The sequence below is a fragment of the Hermetia illucens genome, chromosome 4 (assembly GCF_905115235.1).
Source record: "Hermetia illucens chromosome 4, iHerIll2.2.curated.20191125, whole genome shotgun sequence".
Classification (NCBI taxonomy): domain Eukaryota; kingdom Metazoa; phylum Arthropoda; class Insecta; order Diptera; family Stratiomyidae; genus Hermetia; species Hermetia illucens.
The window spans coordinates 75,350,724-75,370,754 of record NC_051852.1 but is presented as its reverse complement, the minus strand read 5'-3'; the positions used below and the strand labels follow the sequence as shown (position 1 = coordinate 75,370,754).

The 20,031-nt window shown below is 42.7% G+C and overlaps 1 protein-coding gene across 3 annotated transcripts in view; it reads left to right on the top strand.

Annotated features, from left to right (window-relative positions):
- The window catches only part of LOC119655037 (sodium-independent sulfate anion transporter-like), a 33,791-nt gene extending 14,586 nt beyond the window's left edge, over positions 1-19,205 (top strand). The window contains exons 4-10 of one of the 3 annotated variants that reach the window (XR_005249871.1): positions 5,491-5,606; positions 5,676-5,982; positions 6,042-6,344; positions 6,558-6,703; positions 18,069-18,254; positions 18,305-18,441; positions 18,706-18,842. Coding sequence is in view for 1 of the 3 variants with exons in the window: in XM_038060713.1 (XP_037916641.1) it covers positions 5,491-5,606; positions 5,676-5,982; positions 6,042-6,344; positions 6,558-6,703; positions 18,706-18,876; positions 18,934-19,149 (1,259 nt within the window). In the remaining 2 variants the exon portion in view is untranslated. Of the gene's footprint in view, positions 1-5,490; positions 5,607-5,675; positions 5,983-6,041; positions 6,345-6,557; positions 6,704-18,068; positions 18,442-18,705; positions 18,877-18,933 lie in introns of those variants that run through there. The other 2 variants (XR_005249870.1, XM_038060713.1) reach the window with 2 other exon arrangements.
- Positions 19,206-20,031: the final 826 nt, after the last annotated feature.

The window sequence follows — 20,031 nt, the reverse complement described above, 5'->3', positions numbered from 1 at the left end:
ACTGCTAGAACACTTGCAACGGGAAGAACAAGGAACCCATGCTACATCAAATTTCACAGAAGAGAACCCAACACTGAACCCTGTGGTACTCCGGCTGTGCCAGTGTATTTCTTAGGTCCCTCATCCGTATCGTACCAGAGGGTCCTTTCCGACAGGTAACTTTCGACGAGCTTAGTCAAATAACTAGGGACACCCACTTTAGGCAGTGAGGTTGTTATCCATTCCCAGCTGACTGAATTGAAAGCATTTTTGGCGTCAAATGCACAACATTTATTAGAGGCCATGGCGTCTCGAGCCTGCTTCACGTCTACGGCATCGATCGTTGTATAAAAACCAAACTTTCGCTCCAATAGGCTATCCCTTTATTCTATGATAAGGAGAAGTCTATTGCAGATGACCCTTTCAAGCATTTTTGGTGCCGTGTCTATAAGGCAAATCGGACGATATGATGATGGATGTTCTGGCTGCTTATTGGGCTTCGTTAACAAAACTAGTTCCTTCTAGGAAGGATGCCTCATATACAATGATAAACCAGTCGGGTCTGGTCCTGACAACGAGTTTCAGGGCTCTATTAGGAATAGCATCAAAACCAAGAGCTGTATTGTCACCGATGCTCCCACAAATCTTCCTCCTTGGTTACCGCAGATATGGTAAAGATATCTTATACTTGGTTATATTTGTTACGCTCCCCTTTATGCGGGGGGAAGAGCGCCATCACTGTTTCTAGAAGAAGATTCGGACAGGTCAGATGTGGTGTTTGCCCTCTTATCTTCTTCATATCAACCATGTGTGCTGTTCCCCGAGGGTTTTGGTCTGCTTCCGCACAAAGTTCCTCCTACTTTAGCCTACTTTTCGTTTTTTATGTTCCTCTAGATCATTGGCAGATCCTTCTTGCTAGAAAGTCTACAGCCTGCAACTCCGCGATCTGGAAGAAAATTGCCTGGTGATGACTATGAGTATAGCGCTCACTGACCAGACCATATTCCTCGCCAATGAGGTACTCACATATATTAAATTGAGCCCGAGCTTGTCCCGCGAAAAGTGTCTACATTTCCGATGTTTGCAAGGACCAAGTCCAGCTCCGCAAAACCGTCGAGCAAAATACGCTTCCTGGCATTCGAAGTTTGACTGCTCCAATCCACAGCTCATGTAATGAAATGTGATGAAGGAGGAACATGGTACCCGAAACAATTGTATGCTAAAGATAATAAAAGATTTACAAAATAAGGAAAAAAACTAGTTCTTTTCTTAATCTGTATATGTAGATGCAGGCTATTTTTACCCTAAGGAATCCAATTTCTGGAAACTGTATCATTTGCCGCCTTGCCGCTTACATCTGTAGCCCCTTATTGTTGCGATAAGGTTCGATGATTCTAGTAGGTCTCGCGCTATCTCGCAATGGGTGAGACTGATTCCTGATGCACTTTTTCCCTTTGAAATCACCGGTACGCTACTATGTGGCCAAATTCGAGGTCTGAGTCGGTGGAGGACTCCACCTACTTTTACTTTACCAGCCGCTAGCAGTTTGAACGCTGCTTCAGCTGGCAAGCTTCTAGTTGCCGTATACCTGCAAGCAAACCGAGTGGTCCGAATTGTTTTTCTAGGGCCTCCCGGAAGTTCTCTTTGGAAGTGGCTTCATCAATGTCTTTACATTGTATCACAATCTCCTGGTTTTTAGCCCGTACTTGTGCCTCTTCTTCTAAAGACCTCTTCGTCTTGCCGAAGCCGTCTTACGAAGCCAAAGCCGTCTTACCCGGAGACTTCTTCAATGCCAGCATCACATCTTCTTTTTGGGAACGTCTGATTCGGCTGACGCTTTCTCTAAGGTCCATCAATTCCAGGTCAGATTTGTCCTTCCTGAGAATATCGGTATATGGCATATCTCCGTTACTTGTAATAATACAACGGTGTCCAATTAATCCCGAGGCCCTGTAGTCTGGGGATATCGATGACTGGGAGTCTGCTTGCCCACTACCCAAAACCGCCGGTACTGGGGTTTCGAGCCCCTCTCAACACCGTAATTTTCACTCTCTTCTATTCCTCCATATCCATATCTGGCTCCGGGTGTCCCATGCCCATTTTTGTCCACGGGTGGGTGTTTGTCTCCCACCTACCCGACCTACGCATAAACATTCACAAAAAAGGAGAGTGTACAATTTTTCACCGAATGTAGTCATGTGGGATATCAAAGGAAAGGTCTCAATCAGTACTTCCCAAAGCTCATCACAGCTTTGAAGGGGGCTGGAAAGTAGTGATTTCTTTCATGGACACATTCTCAGAGCTTACCGAACCGAAAAATCTGGAAGAAATCAAGAAGTTGCCACTATATGATGCCTATACACCAAAATACCATCCATAACGATATCTATTAAAACAAAGTTAATAATAGTACATTACTATAATTTTTAGTAATTGGCTGTAAAACCTCTCATCAAGTTTGGTGGAAATCACTCTATTACTAACAAAGTTGTAGTAGGTCATACTTGTCGCTTCATGCATATACGTGCTAGATACAAATGGAACAATTGTCCACTCATATAAGAAATACACAAAACGACTTGTTTTCAATACCTCCAAAACAACGAAAGGATTTTGAGTCTCTGTCAGATGGGATCATCACGGTAAAACAAAAATAAAATTTCCGGTTGAATGAACAGCGAGGATGTCAGAGGATGAGGTTAGTGATTAAATAATGGGAATTTACAGAAAGATCCATGATTTTTCAGCAGGAAAACGCCGCAATTCATAAGAAAGATTGTTTAGCAGCTTGGCTAAAAGAATATTAGGGGCAGTAAAAAATAAAGGAAGGCAACCCTTTATTGAAAAGTGGTTATTTTTAATTAAATTAAAAGAAAACAAGTCGGGAAATCGGAAGCTTGACGCTTCAGGTATAAAAGGTTTTGTGTTTCCCTATGTGAGGAGCATAACGTAGTTCTCCATTGGCTAATAGCATTGACCCAAGATATTTAAATCGTCAGTTCTGGGTAGGTTGCTGCCATTTCTAGAGCTGAGTGATTTAAATATCTCGAGGAGCAGGTTACTGCCATTGCCAGAACTCAGGGATTTAAATATCTCGAGTCAATGCTATCGGCCAATAGAGAACTGCGTAATGAAATTACTTCACACTGGATGAAGTCGCATTCCACAAATGATGTTCTTTGTGATCGACGTATTAGTGCACGTCCCAAATCTAAAATTTACCACAATGTCGTCCGTCTGCCGCTCTCTACAGTTTTGAGTCTTGGCCGACTATAAAAGGGAATGAACGGCGTCTTGCGGTAACAGAGACGAAGAAGTTGCATTGCACTGGTGTGTGACACGTTTCGATCACATCTGAAATGAGAAAATCCGCGATCGATATGGATTTGCACCGATCGTGGAAAATCTGCGAGAAAGGCGTTTTCGATGGTGTGGTCACGTACTGCATGCCAACGAGAATTCACTTACCAATATTGGTCTGAACATCGAGTCAATGGTAAGCAACCAAAAAGCCGGCCGAAACAACGGTGGTTTCATACGCTGGATGGAGATTTAAAAGCCTCGCGATTATATCCTGATCAGGCACTTGATAAAATAAAATGACGAAACCGATCACGACGAGCCGACCCCGCTTGTGAGCGGGACAAAGGCTGAAAAAAAAGAAAAAGAGGTGAGGAGCGACGACTGCACGACAGCTCCTGTCACATAGCTAAAAATTCCATTACCCTCTATTTTTTAGAAAGCGATTTAAATAAATTATTTGATGGAAACCCCTGTATTGATATTAGTCAACCTGATACACTTCACACTCTGAGTTTAATATTATTAGCAAATGCCAAGAATGTAACCTACATTGGATTCTTCTTGAATGGAATTTTAATGTTTCACTCGAATGCCGATTATTTTCATTAAATATGACGTTAGCATCTTATTTGTATGGCTTAGGATGCTGTTAATTCGCACGAAATTGATAAGTTTGAACTGCTATAACTTTGACACTAATAGTCGGATGAGTCCTCATGCAAAATTTAGTACACCTAGGATGAACTTAAGGGGAGTTTTTTAGTCAATTTCTAATAGTTGCTAATATACTATTAGTAAATTTATTTGAGCAGATACCGGAATGGGACATCTCTCGAAGATTTGATTTCACATAAATGTTTTATACAAATCCTTAAAAAGGGCTGCAGATAAGTAGATTCTTTATAAATGCTACTTTAATATTTCACGCGAGTGTCAATTATTCCGGTTAATTATGACGTCAGCATCTTATTTGCCTGGCTTCGGAAGCAATAAATTCGCGCGAAATTGCTAAGTTAGAACTGCTATAACTTTGGCGTTGATTGCCAGATTTCCAGGAAATTTAGCTGGTATTCGGAAGTCCTAGGATGCACTTAAAGGGGGTTTTTCAGTAAATTTCTAGAAAGTAGTAATATACTATTAGTAAGTTTATTTGAGCAGATATCGGAATGGGACATATTTTGAGGCCTAGATTTCATCTAAGCGCACCACCCTGATTTTTTTCGGATTTTTAGGCTGGGTAGTTTCCAAAAATGAGTCTTGTCTCACTTTAAGTGCGCACATTTTGACTCCTTACTAACGCACTTCGCAATTCACGCCAAAACTAATGTAAGTTTCAGAAAGTACAAATGGAGACCTGATACCCTACACGACTATATCCGGTGAAAAAAATTTTTGAATCCCCTCTTTGCATGTATGGGGAGCTCCCCTTTAAACTCCACCTAAATTTATGCCACTCGCTGTATGCGTGGGATTCCATAGTTTCCATCTGTCCACCAAATTTCGTTGGGATCGGTTTAGCCGTTTTGGAGAAAAGTACGTGTGACAGAGAGACAGACATTGAATCGATTTTAATAAGGTTTTGTTTTACACAAAACCTCAAAAATTAAAAAGAAATTTTAGACACCTGGAACATACATACTTTTGCATACTTGAACTATGACATTTTCTCCTTATTTGGATAGAAAATTGGAGTAGTGAAGTAGATTGGTTTTCCATCAGTTTCCAAACAGTATATAAAGTCTGAGTGAAATTATGCGGCGTTTCCAACGATTAATTAATTGAAATAATGAAAACTTGTTGTTTCAAGAAACTTGTTAGCACTGATGAAGGGAACAAGTGGTTCCCGAAATATCGGTATTTGCAAGAATAAATATCCACACCAACGAAAAAGAAACAACAAGTTTTTATTATTTCAAGTATATAAAGTGTTTTGTTGTATTTGAATTTTATTTATGGCTGCATACACATCTCTTTGATCTCGTATACAAATACTTGCATCTACGATGGAGTCCAACAGGTAACGAATTCGAATCGTCTCTACGGCAATTCCTCATATGTAGGCCAGGTATTCTGGGATCTAGGATCGGAAATTGGAGGCAATGAAAATATAAAAACTCAAATCCAATTACTATTCAATGTTAAAACTTAAAATTATTTAATTATTCAATAAATTTGATTGAAATAATTCAGGATCATTCTTTACCGTAGGTAAATCAAACGACTTCGTTGCAATCTGGGTAAATGTTTTCACGAAAATAGATCAAACCCGATTCACAGATTTAGGGTTAGGTCTGGGAACAATTGTATTTTTAATATTGTTGCGAGTAAGTATTCTCATATAGTATATATAGAACACTATTGCTTCTACTACTCCAATCTGTTTGCACTTTCAGAAATGCACACAGTTGACCGGAAAATTAAAATTATTCGGGAAGTACCTGTCGTTGTCTCGAAATGCCTTAGCTGTGATAATCGGTGGAACACTAGCTTATATATTTAGCATTTATGATCTCTATCCATTCAGGTTGACTGGTAAACTTCAAGCAGGCCTTCCACCTTTCCAATTGCCACCGTTTTCAACGGTTACCAAAAACGGGACGGATCTCGATTTTGCTGATATGGTCAACACTCTCGGATCATCGATTATTGCAATCCCGATTGTATCAATTTTGGATACAGTCGCTATAGCAAATGCTTTCTGTAATTTTTTCCATTATTCCTGCCTCACAATTCATTAGAATCTTTATATCCAATTTCAGCCAAAGGAAAAACGGTCGACGCTTCGCAAGAAATGGTCGCCTTAGGAATATGCAATATTGGCGCCTCATTTTTCTCATCAATGCCGATAACTGGGTCTTTTACTAGAACAGCAGTCAACAGTGCCAGTGGGGTTATGACACCCCTAGGCGGGTTGTTTACGGGTGTTCTTGTTCTGCTTGGCCTTGGATTCCTTACCGAAACGTTTTATTTTATTCCAAAGTCCGTTCTAGCTGGCATTATAATATTGGCTATGTACTACATGGTTCACTTCGATAAAATAGCCGATATATGGCGTGCAAAACGTAAGATGATTTCTAACTGTAGTTTTCATGTCTAGATTTTCCACGAAGTTGCTTTCAATTTTCACTTTTGGTGGAGCAAAATTAAAGAAAGTAGAGTAGATTCAAATATTCTCTGAGTTGTCGACTTGTGATCTGTTTATATCACGTTATTGTTAGCTAGATCCCACCTTTAGAAATAAAACGGATCATTTTTTACTTGATATATCTCTACAGGAATCGACATCTTGCCGTTTATTGTGACAGTTCTGGCATGCCTTTACCTTGGCTTGGAGATTGGGATTTTGTGTGGAGTAGCGCTGAGCGTCCTGTTCATATTGTACGACACAGCACGTCCAGAAGTCTTTATTGAAGCTAGGAAGGTAACAAAAAAACTTTAATTTTGATTATAAACAAATTAATTAATTATTAGCTTTTAACATTAATGTGAATATCTACTGCAAAAGAGGTATTATATAAGTAATGGGCCCTTCAAAATAATCAAAACTTAGAAAGAGAGACACAAAATAGTAATATGAAGGTGTCTTCCGTAAGATAACCACCGACCATGGATTGCAAAGAGACCAACTAATGGCGATTCTAAATACTTAGTTTGCTTGGAATAATGGCCTTGTGTTAGGATACCTCCTTATATGGTTATTTATATTTCAACGTACTGAAACAAAGTTTCTAGCTGAAAACCAAGAAAGACTAATTTTCCTGTAGTGCCGAAAAAGATTTTCAGGCATATCGATATTTGAAAGACCTGTCCTCTTCCTCAATGAATTCTAGTCAGAGTAAAACAACTGGTCCTCGAAAGATCGATAATTATCGGTATAATTTTCTAACCATAATCAAGCCAGGCAAAACGACATACACAGTAGTAGAATTAACAAAATTTATACTCTAGTCATATTATAAAACAACGCAACACGTTCGATTGCGTACCGGCACACGCCTCCACTAGAACCAGTGCAAAACTTGTTTGAGAAGGGAGGAGGATAATTCACTGTAGTCCAGATCCTTGTAGCACCCAAGTGTCTCAGGAAGTAATTGAGGCGATATTGACAGTATTCATTATTAACGTAACGAATTTTTAGGAGGATGTAACGCCCCCTTGAATTGCGTTTGAAAATTCATTCAAAGGATTCCGTAACTGTTGTAAGAGGCCACTTAAAGGTGTAGAAACTCGTTGACTAGCAATCTACATATTCCGATTTGCTTTTGTGCTAATGAAACATTATTCATCCTTCTGATAAGAACATTTTCATCGGCAATCGCAGAAGGACACGAGTAAAGTTTTAAAAAATACGTACTCTCCGCGGCAACTGTATGGAAAACTCCCAGAATGCTCGCTTTCTATAACTTAGGCGAGAGAGGGTGAAGTAGTACATGATGAAAATATGGAATGCACTCCTTTGCCTCTTGCAGCACTATACTATTATACTGTATTATTCAACAATTTGACGGAAGGAAGCGTTAATCTGGTGGATGTGATAACCACAAGTCAGGTTCGGACAGTACTGGGAATACCTCAATAGTGCAGACTTTTTTTCTTTAGCCTTTGTCCCGTTCACAAATGGGGTGAGTTCGTCGCGATCGGTTATGCCACTTTTTTCTATCAAAGGCCTGGTCTGCATGCAGTCGCGAGGCTTTCAAATCCCCATCCTACCTATCTAGTCACCATTGTTTCGGGCGCCCTTTTGGTCGTTTGCCATGGACTTCGATATTTAAACCAATCTTGGCAAGTGAATTCTTGTTAGCGCGAACTACGTGCCAATACCATTGAAGACACCTTTTTTCACGTTCGGTGCAACGGAGGTTTATAGTACAGAGTAGAAGAAGGCTTTCCATTGGCAACTGATGATGATGATGAGGGAGATGCTTCCTGAAGATGACATTGAAAACGTGATAGGAAACCTGAATGGAAAAGTGTTCTCTGACAGAATTTTGCTCGTACATGTGACGGGGAAACATGATCTTGGTGATCGTAATAATAACGAAAAGAAATTTGTGGGCTTTTTCAGGGTGGTAAATAGGGGGTAATGCCCTCCGTGAAGAAAATAGATTTATTGTTGGCCCGAAAAAAGTCTTTAACGCTAGGCTTCTCATTCACATTGATGAGAAACCAAAGAGATGGAAGGAGTACTTCACACATGTAACATCCGGCGAAATTTAAACTCTTTCAGATGAAATAGCTAGTATCGATATGGAATACTCCTCCAAACAAAGGTGAAATCATCTCTGCCGTCAATGTGCTCAAAAGAAGTAACATAAAGATGGCAGTTTTTGCAGAGTTGCACTTCCAATTATACGGGAATCTTTGCCAGAAGGTGAAAGGCGATAATCGTCAAGATTCCGAGAAAGGATTTTAAGTGTGATAATTTGAGAAGTATTTACGTGCTTCCTGCAGTTGTAGAGATACTAACTAAAATTATCCTTGAGCATATGAAGGACCAGTTTGAAAACTTGATCGACAGAGAGAAGATTTGTTTCTGCTTTGGATCCTTCTGCACTGATCCCACGTCATGTTTGCACTTTATCACTAGATCATGATATCTTTCCTCAAACACATCAACTACGCTAACAACATCCGCTTCCTATTTCATCATCATAACAGATAACAAAGAAATTCTTCAAGAGCCCAAGTCCCCGCGGAATATCTGAGAACTTCCAAGATCATTGTCTACTGTACAAGAGCTTAATCCTATGGTGAGAAGTTCCGAGCGGAACAGTTTTTGTAAGCTAAATTAGTCTCTGTTGGTTTCCAACAACCTTGCGCGCATTTCGTCAACACAGATATTATCGCTCGTGATTTCGACCCAAGATAGGAGATATTATCAACGGTTTCAAAGTTGTGTTCTCCAATTTTTAATATTCTCAGTAGACCAGTGCTATTTGATTTCGTTGTTGTGTAGAATACGTAAAATAACTAAACAAAACCACACTTAAAACTAATTTTACACAAAACCTTAAAGTACTCTTTACAAACCCGTACATATGGTAATTCCCAGATTATATAACAAATTACATGTTATCAAAATTATACTGGTCTAGAGAAACATAAACCAGATGATTCATAGCACCAAACATACAGCAAAAAATATCTTTAAACTTGAGTCACCTAGCGCACAACTAAAAATTTAGAAATTGCCTGCCGACAAACAGCATATCAAATTTCACTTGTGCAAATAACTTACTTAAAGATATTGGAAGTACAGAATATTACAACCTGTGGAGGGGAAAAAGTGAATGTGACAAAATTACTAAATGTGGAAATTTGACAAAAGTTTGTGTAAGAAAAACTCCATGTGAAAATAGTGATAAAAAATTAGATCAGGTAAGCAAATCAGTTGTGTATATTAGGCTAAGAAATTAGAAAAATATACACAGAAAAATTTAGGCTTCAGAAGGGAACACGTTATTTTACTGATCCTAAGCGTAAGGCAGAGGTACAGCTTTCGAGCTCCTTCTCTACTTTTCGGTGCAGGCCAGAGGTACAGCTCTAGAGCTCCTCTGGCGCGGTTTCTTTCTATATTTCTCGAGTTCACTGACCTGTTGGTTTTTGTAGGCTTATTTTTTTCATCTCCCCTATGAGTTAAGGTTTAAAAGTACACTTAATTCCCTGCGTGTCGCAAAAGGCGACTAAAAAGAGTAGACATTTGTGGATTAAAAAGCTGTATTCCTTCCTCTTTTGTGGTATGACGCTTTCGTACTCTGGAAAATGGTAGCATCTTTACCCTAATACTGTGGTCCAGTTTAAATTTACATCGCTTCACACCAACAGAGATTACCGATATAGTGGAGAAGAATGCTTTCTATGAGCAATTACACGCAGTTCGCGAGAAGCTTCTTAAAGGTGACATTGTCATTGTGCTGGGTGATGTGAATACCTAGGTGGGCTTTGGCAACATCTTTCTTGGACATGTAAAGGGGAAAGTCACGGTACTGCTAATGGTGGGAGGTTTGTGGATTTCTGTAGCTTCCACTGCGACATCGTTGGTCTGTGGCGCGGCAGGATTCGCAGCATTCGAAATTTATTTCGAATGTTGCGAGCGAATAGATGGCGCGGATCTATCCACTTTGCGTGGCACACCAAGGGAGTGGAAGATCGCAGTAATTATGTTTTTCAGACCTGTCACTGAATTTAATTATTAAGTTGAAAATTGCTAAAGAAGATGGAAGTCCTTTTTGAAAATAGAATTTGAGTTGAGTTTACTGTATAGAATTCGCGTTGAGTTTGCTGTATAAAATTCGCATTGAGTTCGCTTAAATATTTCAATAAAAATAATAAGTAATCATAATTATTTAATTGGATTACTTAATTGGTGACCCCGGAACTCGCACCAACAGCATCAACAACTAGGATCCCGAATTCCCAGAACCTGCAAAATTGAAAAACTCAAGCACATCATCATCCCCATCAACAAATCGCAGTCTGCGCAAGCACAATCGCCCAGCAGGCAGCCGCAACAACCGATTGGAGATAAGTAAGAGTTCCGCAGCCGCAGCCGCCATCGCTGCCGCAGCCACTTTCGCCGCCGCACTCAACTCCACCATCGCCGACATTGGTGAAGTTCTATTAACGACAAAAATTCGTCCGAACAACACGGCAGAAATAGAACTTCCAAGGACTGAGAAATCCTTCCAAAACATCAGTAGACCGTACGGCAAGCGATTTTCACGCGTTCGCATCTACAGTTGAGTGTGGAGTGCCGTGGTAAACATCACGAAAACGTGTCACATCTCCACATCCCGAGTCGGAGCAGAGGCAAGAAAGAAAAACGCGAGAAAACCTTCTCTACACAGTGTACTGCGCGACACACGTCGGACCCTCACCAGAAGTGGATTTTCACGCGACTTCCCGTACGCACGCCCTCCTGCACAACACCTTTCACGCACCGGACTAGTCATCATTGCCACAACGATCAACAACGGCAACAAACGGACGTCCCCAGCACCGCCAACGCCGCAGCTACAGCCGACAAACAACGAGGAGTTATTCTTAAGAGAAATTATTATTCATTTATATATAATATTTATTTATTTATTCAGTTAAAAAAAAAAAAAAAAATAGTAATAAAAAAATTGAAATCGCTGCAAGAGACGGCGTGCAGGTGTTTAGCATCGCGAGTCCTCCATTCTCATTGGTGGTGTTTTTGGTCTGCGCTGGATAGCGTCCGCTTCGTTTTTTCTCGTTTCGTGCGTGCATTTGTGGGTGCGGCCTGCCGTGTCGGTGTAAAGTTCACCGCGTTTCAGAATAAACTCACCGCGTTAGCATTTCAATCTCGTACTTTTCGTGAAACAAGATGTCTTTTGACAATAAAGACGCAGCAGGCCCATCGAACCCGCAAGTGACCGCCCTCGCCGTACGCGTTCCTCCGTTTTGGCGGCGGAACCCCGAACTGTGGTTCGTGCATCTGGAAGCACAGTTCCAAATGTCCGGCATCACATCGGACGCGACCCGTTTCAACTACGCGGTGATCGGCCTGGACGAAGAGTCCATACTTCTGGTGTCCGATGTGGTGAAGTCGACATCGTATGTGCAGCTCAAGAGCGAGTTGATCAGGCGCCTGTCGGCAAGCGAGTCGGCAAAATTAGACCACTTGCTGGCAGGTTTAACCTTAGGTGATCGAACTCCCAGCCAATTGCTTCGTGAAATGAGACAATTGAGTGGGAGTAAGATCGGCGAAGACCTGATCAAGTCGCTCTGGCTGCGTCGGCTCCCGGAGGGCACCCAGGCGATCCTCGCTTGCGTCTCCGGTTCCTTGGAGGAACTGGCAGCGACGGCCGACCAGGTTCAGGAGGTGTACGTACGCCCAACCTTGGCGGCCGTTCAACCACCGTCGGATGAGGTAGGTGAATTGAGGCGCGAGATTGCTGCATTAACAGCCAGTATGGCCGAGATGCGGGCGACGTTGGACGCTCAGCGTTCGGGCGCCAGATCGCGAGCACGCTCGCGGTCTGCCATCCGAAAAGGGCGATCAGGTAGCAGGTCGTCAAGACAGTCCACGGACCCAGGGATTTGCTGGTACCACCGCAGATTCGGGGATAAAGCGACAAGATGTACGCTACCGTGTAGATTCTCTTCTACCGCAAAAAACTAGGTCCGCGGGGGGTTTTGGCGGCGGCCACCCAGAACGCAGCACCACGTCGCCTAACTATTTTTGACCCCCTCAGCAGGTGCAACTACCTCATCGACACGGGTGCGGAGGTTTCGGTTCTTCCCGTACCCCAGCATCATCAACTTTTCCCTCAACCGCTCAAACTTGCGGCAGCAAATTCCTCCCGCATAAACACGTACGGGTATAGGCAAGTGGACGTGAGTCTTGGCTTGCGTAGGACGTTTTCGTGGCGTTTCATCCTGGCGGATGTCAGCTTCCCCATACTAGGCGCAGACTTCCTGTGTCACTATGGATTGCTGGTGGACTTGCAAAACAAGTCTCTTATAGATTCCACGACCAACCTTAATACGTCGGGACATATGGTATCTCACCCAGGCAATAATCTTTCCGTTCTTTTAGAAGACATTACCGACTCTCGTGTTCGGGCACTTCTCCAAAAGTTCAGCCAGATTACTACCAACTGTAGTCTCTCCAAACCAGTGAAGCACAATGTGCAGCACCACATTATCACTACTGGTTCCCCGATCTTCTCGAAGGTGCGTCCTCTACCATCTCAGAAACTGGCAATTGCACGGAAAGAGTTTGAACAACTCGTTCAACAGGGTATCTGCAGGCCCTCAAACAGCTGTTGGTCTTCCCCACTGCATATGGTCCCTAAGCCAAACGGCGAATGGCGCCCATGTGGGGATTACAGAAGGCTAAATGCACAGACTGTTCCTGACCGATATCCAATTCCACTCATCCACGACTTTGCGCATCACCTCGCGAATTGCCGCATCTTTTCGACCTTGGACTTAACCAAGGCTTATCACCAAATTCCAGTAGCTCCTGAAGACATTCCAAAGACGGCAATATGCACACCCTTTGGACTCTTCGAGTTCACCCGGATGACTTTCGGATTGTGCAACGCGGCGCAAACCTTTCAAAGGTTCATTCACTCAGTCCTGCGAAACCTCGAATTCTGTTTCGTATATTTGGATGATGTTTTGGTCGCTTCTTCCACTGAGTCTGAGCACTTAGCCCATCTCGAGTGCATTTTTCAACGTCTCCTTGAGGCCGGTTTAGTCCTAAACGTTGAGAAATGCAAATTCCTTCAACAACAGGTGAGATTCCTCGGCCATTTCATTTCCCCTGAAGGAATACAGCCCGACCCAGACAAGGTGCAAGCAATCACAAGCTTCCCGCGTCCAAAGACAGTGAGGGAGTTGAGGAGGTTCTTGGGCATGCTAAACTTCTACCGTCGTTTCCTGCCCAAGGCCGCCCATCTCCAGTCCATTTTGAACGCGTACTTGTCTGGCCCCAAAACTAAGGACACACGAGAGATCGTGTGGTCTGAAGAGGCTATCTGCGCGTTTGACAAATCTCGTCAACAACTGGCTGACGCTACACTCTTGGCATTCCCTCTGCAAGATGCACCCCTAGCCGTTTTTGTTGATGCCTCTGACATCGCAGTAGGTGCTGCCCTTCACCAAAAGGTGGACCAAGTTTGGCAGCCGTTGAGCTTCTTCTCGAAGCAGTTGAATCCCGCTCAACGGAACTACAGCACCTACGATCGCGAACTGCTCGCCGCATACCTGTCCATCAAATACTTCCGTTTCTCCCTAGAAGGCAGGCCGTTCACAGTGTTCACGGACCATAAGCCTCTCACGTTCGCTTTGAAACAGAAGCCCGACAAAGCGTCCCCTCGTCAGCTTCGACACCTGAGCTTCATAAGCCAGTTTACGTCGGACATCCAGCACGTGTCCGGGAAGGACAACATTGTTGCTGACGCTTTGTCTCGTGTCTCCGAAGTTAACATCCCCGCCTCACTCGATTTCTCGGCTATTGCCAAGGCGCAAGTGGATGACGCAGCACTTCAGAGCCTCAAGTCCAACCCCAAATACAAATTTCGGGAGTTGCCCATCTTCGGCTCAAACCTCTCGCTCTGCTGCGAAGACTCGGAAAAGGGACCTCGGCCATACATTCCGGCCACATTTCGCAAGGAAGTGTTCCACGCAGTTCACGACTTGGCGCACCCCGGCATCAGGACAACAAACCGGTTAGTCACCGGAAAATACTTCTGGCCCTCCATGAACAAGGATATTAATTCCTGGGCTAGAGAGTGCATCGCATGCCAAAAATGTAAGGTCTCCAGGCATGTTAGGAAAGAAGTGGGCTCATTCCCCCGCACTACCAAGCGTTTCCACACCATACACCTCGACATTATAGGGCCTTTGCGAGACTCGCATGGTTATAAGTATTGCCTCACAATCATCGACAGGTTCACGCGGTGGCCTGAGGCAATACCTCTGAAAGACATTACGGCGCAATCATGTGCTGAAGCCCTCTGTCGAGAGTGGATACCTCGCTTTGGCGTCCCTGCAGTGGTCATCACTGACCAGGGAATGCAATTTGAGTCCACCCTTTTCTCCGAGTTAGGCAAACTCCTTGGTTTTAAACGCCAGCGGACTACGGCATACCACCCACAATCCAATGGGATGTTGGAACGTTGGCACCGGACGCTGAAAGCCGCCATTATGGCACGCGACGACCCGTCCTGGACGCAAGTCTTGCCTCTCGTCCTACTCGGCCTTCGTACAACCCGCCGAGAGGAATTTGCTGCCAGCCCCGCGGAGCTGGTTTACGGGGAGAACCCAAGACTCCCAAGCGATCCGGTCTTCGACAAGAGATCGGGTCTCACGGAGTCGGGGTTGGTGCGTCTGCTGAGGGACAATCTCCGGCGCATCAAGGCGACACCACCCACTCGACACTCGTCCATACCTGCTTGTTCGCCCAAGGAACTGGACACATGCACGCATGTGCTGATCAGAACGGATGCCGTCCGGAAGCCGCTGCAGCCTCCATATGAGGGCCCGTACCGCGTTCTCGAGCGGGGAGAACATTTCTTCCAGCTCGAGATCGGTGGTCACAAAAAGGCGGTCTCTTTGTCCAGGCTGAAACCCGCGTGCGCCCCGAAGCAACGTCGTGTCCGCTTTGTGGATTAACGGCGAACGAAGTTCGGGGATCAGTCGCTGAAACCCCCTAGGTTTCATCTGGGGGCGGAGTGATGTGGCGCGGCAGGATTCGCAGCATTCGAAATTTATTTCGAATGTTGCGAGCGAATAGATGGCGCGGATCTATCCACTTTGCGTGGCACACCAAGGGAGTGGAAGATCGCAGTAATTATGTTTTTCAGACCTGTCACTGAATTTAATTATTAAGTTGAAAATTGCTAAAGAAGATGGAAGTCCTTTTTGAAAATAGAATTTGAGTTGAGTTTACTGTATAGAATTCGCGTTGAGTTTGCTGTATAAAATTCGCATTGAGTTCGCTTAAATATTTCAATAAAAATAATAAGTAATCATAATTATTTAATTGGATTACTTAAGGTCCGTACGAGCAATCAGATTGGCCACTTTGCGGGCAGGCAGGGCAGGGAGGCATTGACATCGGCCTCGAGGAGGATCACCATCTAATGTTCGCTTGCTTTCACTTATGTGTTGCGTCCGGCGCTTCTCGTAAGGTTAGGGAGCTACGATCTCGCAAGTTCAACAATGATCGCTTATTTGATCCACCTGTCATTCGACAGTGGAGGAGCTATTTTACTGATCGGACAGCAAATACCTTAAATAACCCGCCTAAGAATATTGATGCGCTTGAGCCGCCATTAAAAATGCTCCTTTATCAGGCGCTACACAGAGTGTCGGCACGACCCAAAGAGACGTCATAAGATCTGCCTGACTGAGAAATTATGGAAGTGGTTCAAGGATGGAAGAAATTGAAGCTTGAAGGCCCTGTTGATCGCCGCGAACAATGATGAGAGTGATGCGCTCGAATGCCGGAAATTTCAACGTAGTGTGTGTCCTGACAAAAAGTATTTTGTTATTCCGCTGGTCAAGGAAACCGAAGATGCACAGACAGCAATGATATCTAAAGTGTGTATAATATCATAAAATAATTTGCATGTGATCGAAAATCCTTCGATGGTTCTGTGACGTCGGTCGACTCCTCATTCACAACGGCGAGCAGCTGAAGAGGTTGAAAGAACACTTCACACGGATTCTGGACCGAATGTCAGGTGAGTTCCACCTCTTATGGATGAAATGGCTAGTCACCGTAACATGCGGATACGGACTGCTCCACCTAAATCCAAAGGAGAGCATCTCTGCCATCAGTGCGCTCATACGGGGTTTAACCGTCTCATCAATCGCTGCCTCACCTTTGTTCGAGGGGCAGCGTGACCGAAGAGGCTCAATTTAAAAACACGACATGTGTATGAATTATACCCAGAACGAAAACCGTCTAGTAAAATTCAGGCCTAAGCCCTCCGAAACTAACCTAGAATTAACTTTTCGAATTAACGGAGTCCTGGTTAAAATTCACACATGTTTGCAAAACAAAACCTTATTGAAATCGGTTCAATGTCTGTCTGCTTGTCTGTCTGTCACACGCACTTTTCTCAGACACGGCTATACCGATTGACACGCAATTTGGTGAGAGGGTGGGAACTGTGAATGCCCAGATATAATGTGAGTGATATCCTTCTACTTTGAAATTTAGGGGGGGTCCCTTTACATGTAAAGGGTAAGTTTAAAAATTTTTTTCACCGAAAATAGTCATATAGGATATCAAATAAAAGATCTCGATTAGTACTTTTCGAAGCCGGCCAACCGAAAAATTTTAATTTTTAATTTTTTTAATTCATGAAGCTGCCTCTATATGGTGCCCAGTCCTCAAAATACTCTCCATATTGATATCCGTTCAAATTAAGTTAATAATAGTATATTACCGTATTTTTGGGGAAATTGAGTAAAACCCACCTTAAGTTTATGCCAGAGTTATAAAAATTGGTAGTGGTATAAAATATAATATGAAGCATATTACCGCCAAGTTTGATCAAAACCATACTATTACTAACAAAGTTACGGTAGCTCAAAATTGACTTTACCGTGTAAATTTACTGCAACTAAATATCAATATCACACTAAAGTGGGTAGTCAGACATGCTAAATGCATATACATAACGAGCTACGTACAAATGGGATAGTTCTACACTCAAATATACTCACAGAAGAAGCAAACAAAACCTTTCATACCTGAAATCGCCAGCTTCCGGTTTCCCGACTTGTCGAATTTATAAAAACGGTAAGTTATATAATTTTTGCAACCTGAGTACTCAAACAAGAATGAGGGGTCCGTAGACCACTACCGTGAAAGTATGCTGCTTCCCAACTGGATGGCGGACTTAGCACTTTCGTTTCCAGTTTTCTACAAAGCTTTCCGGAAATCATCTTCATCTGAGGAGATGTGCTGTTTATGGACCTAGAGCTTAAGCAAATGTTACAGATTGATGAGGTATATATAGTTAGCGTGGTACATTATGCAACAAATATTATCGGGCCAAGAAGGAAGTATACTTTGTTATATGCTTAAGATGGCGTTTTGAAACAAATTAAGGCATAGCACGTTAAAGTATACTTCCTTTTCATGTTCTAGTCAGTAAATACCAATCTATTTACTGTGGCCGGGTCGAACTGACACCCGCCCCCATGCTTGACGATTGCTTGTATGTCGCGAGTTTTAAATTCCATAACTACTTGCTGCTTTCTATTAAACCCCAATAGATTGTATTTACCTTTGCCAGACAAATGAACTGAATACCAACAATTTGAAGCCCGCCATATTCGTTCAGTTCGGTCTGTCAGTTGCGCCGGAAGAACCCGTAATGCACAGTTGAATTCAAAGCATCATTCACGTACTGACAAGCGACAGCATCATTAGTGCATCTCTGGACGTGGAAGGCGTTGACACGACAATTTGAGATATTTAGGTGTGTGTGCATTTATTAAAAATGATCACCAGCGATAAAGATGCCCATAGAATTCTCACTCACAGCCTAAACGGACATTCCTGACCGGTTGGTCGAATTGTTTTTCATTCGTTCACCGGCCGCTTGAACACACCAACTGTATCCCATCCAACTGCGGACTATTCAGGCGTAACTGAGAGGTTGAAAGGTACGTGCATGTCGAGCTTAAGATTTGTATAGCACACTTTTTCACAAAGGAAAACAGCCTTCCTGGTTATTTTCGGAGATGAACAGTTTTTGTTCTAAAAAATATATTATTTCCGAGTAGACGCCCAAATCATACGAAACGTATAAACGTGTTTCTCGACCGCAATGGCCATTATTTCAAATCCTACTTTTAATATCTCTTAAATATATACGTGAAGGAAAAATTAAGTGAAACTTATCTTACACTGACCTTTTTCTTTTTCAGATCGAGGGAAACGATATTCTTTTGGTGAAACCATCTCAGAATTTAGTGTTTTCCTCCGCCGAATATTTGAAAAGCCGAATAATTGGGACAGTTTCGGATCTCCGGTCGAATTCTATTTTCATAATTATCGATGGCGAACTGGTAAAGGACCTAGATTCAACTGTCGCGATGGTGATTTTTAACAAAGAAAATATTAAATTAAAATATATTGTATTTTAAATTTTACAGCATGTGAAAACTATGTGTGACGATTTGAAATTATTGAACTGCGAAGTCGTCTTTTGGAATTGGAAAAGAAAAACCGCTGGCGTCCTATGGCGTCTATCTCAAGATTTCGAAAAACATTTTAGTTCCGGTAGCAGCTATAATGAAATTATCAAGAAAATGGTTCAGGGCAAAAGTGGGGACGAAGCGCACACCCAGACATTTTACTTTCCCAACTAGGCTAGTCGTATTTATGAAATATAAAATGAATTTATAAATTACATATGTAAAAACTCGGCCATGGTTTCATTTTAATGTTGCTCAATTTTCAAATTTATCCCAATTTATTTTTCAAGAAGAAAAATTAGGTCTTTCTCTGAGGAAAAGTTGAGAGTAGTCATTTCGCAAGGAGAAATCAATGTCCGGCATGCTACTCACTCGGAGATGATCAACTCAATTCGTATTTCCCTCAGAGAAAGGATGCGGGTGTGTACAGACAGTATACCTGAAACAAAAACAATACGGTTAGGTAAAGGTTAAAAGTTTTGTGTAAAAAGAATAATAATAATAATAATCGTTGGTGCAACAATCCATATTGGATCAGGGCCTTGAAGTGTGTTAGAGCACTTCATTCAAGACCGTAACGGTACACTACAGTACACTGTAGGAGACATTGTGGTCAGCATTGCGCTCGCCCGAGGTTATTACTCTGATTTCACTCAGGTACTCATTCACAGCTGAGTCGACTGGTATCCGACGTCAAATCACGATACAAATCCCACTACCACCAATGAGATTTGAACCGCGACCTTCCGTATGACAGCCTTGTGCTCTAATCACTCAGCTATCCGGACGTAAAAAGAATGTAAGAAGAAATGCTAATTTCAGTTAAAATCAATAATAGTGGGTTACCCCACAAACGTGCAATTGAAACTATTGTTCGCTCAAATGTCCTTAAGGAGCCAACCAACCGTTAAACCTTTCAAAGTCTATTTAAGGAATCTAACATCTCTCAGTATCCGATGCAACACATGAGCAAAGAATTATGTACTTGCAAATCAACCTCCGCGTTCAGTGTCACCGTCAATAATGTTTATGTTTACCATTTTCATACGTCCAAGC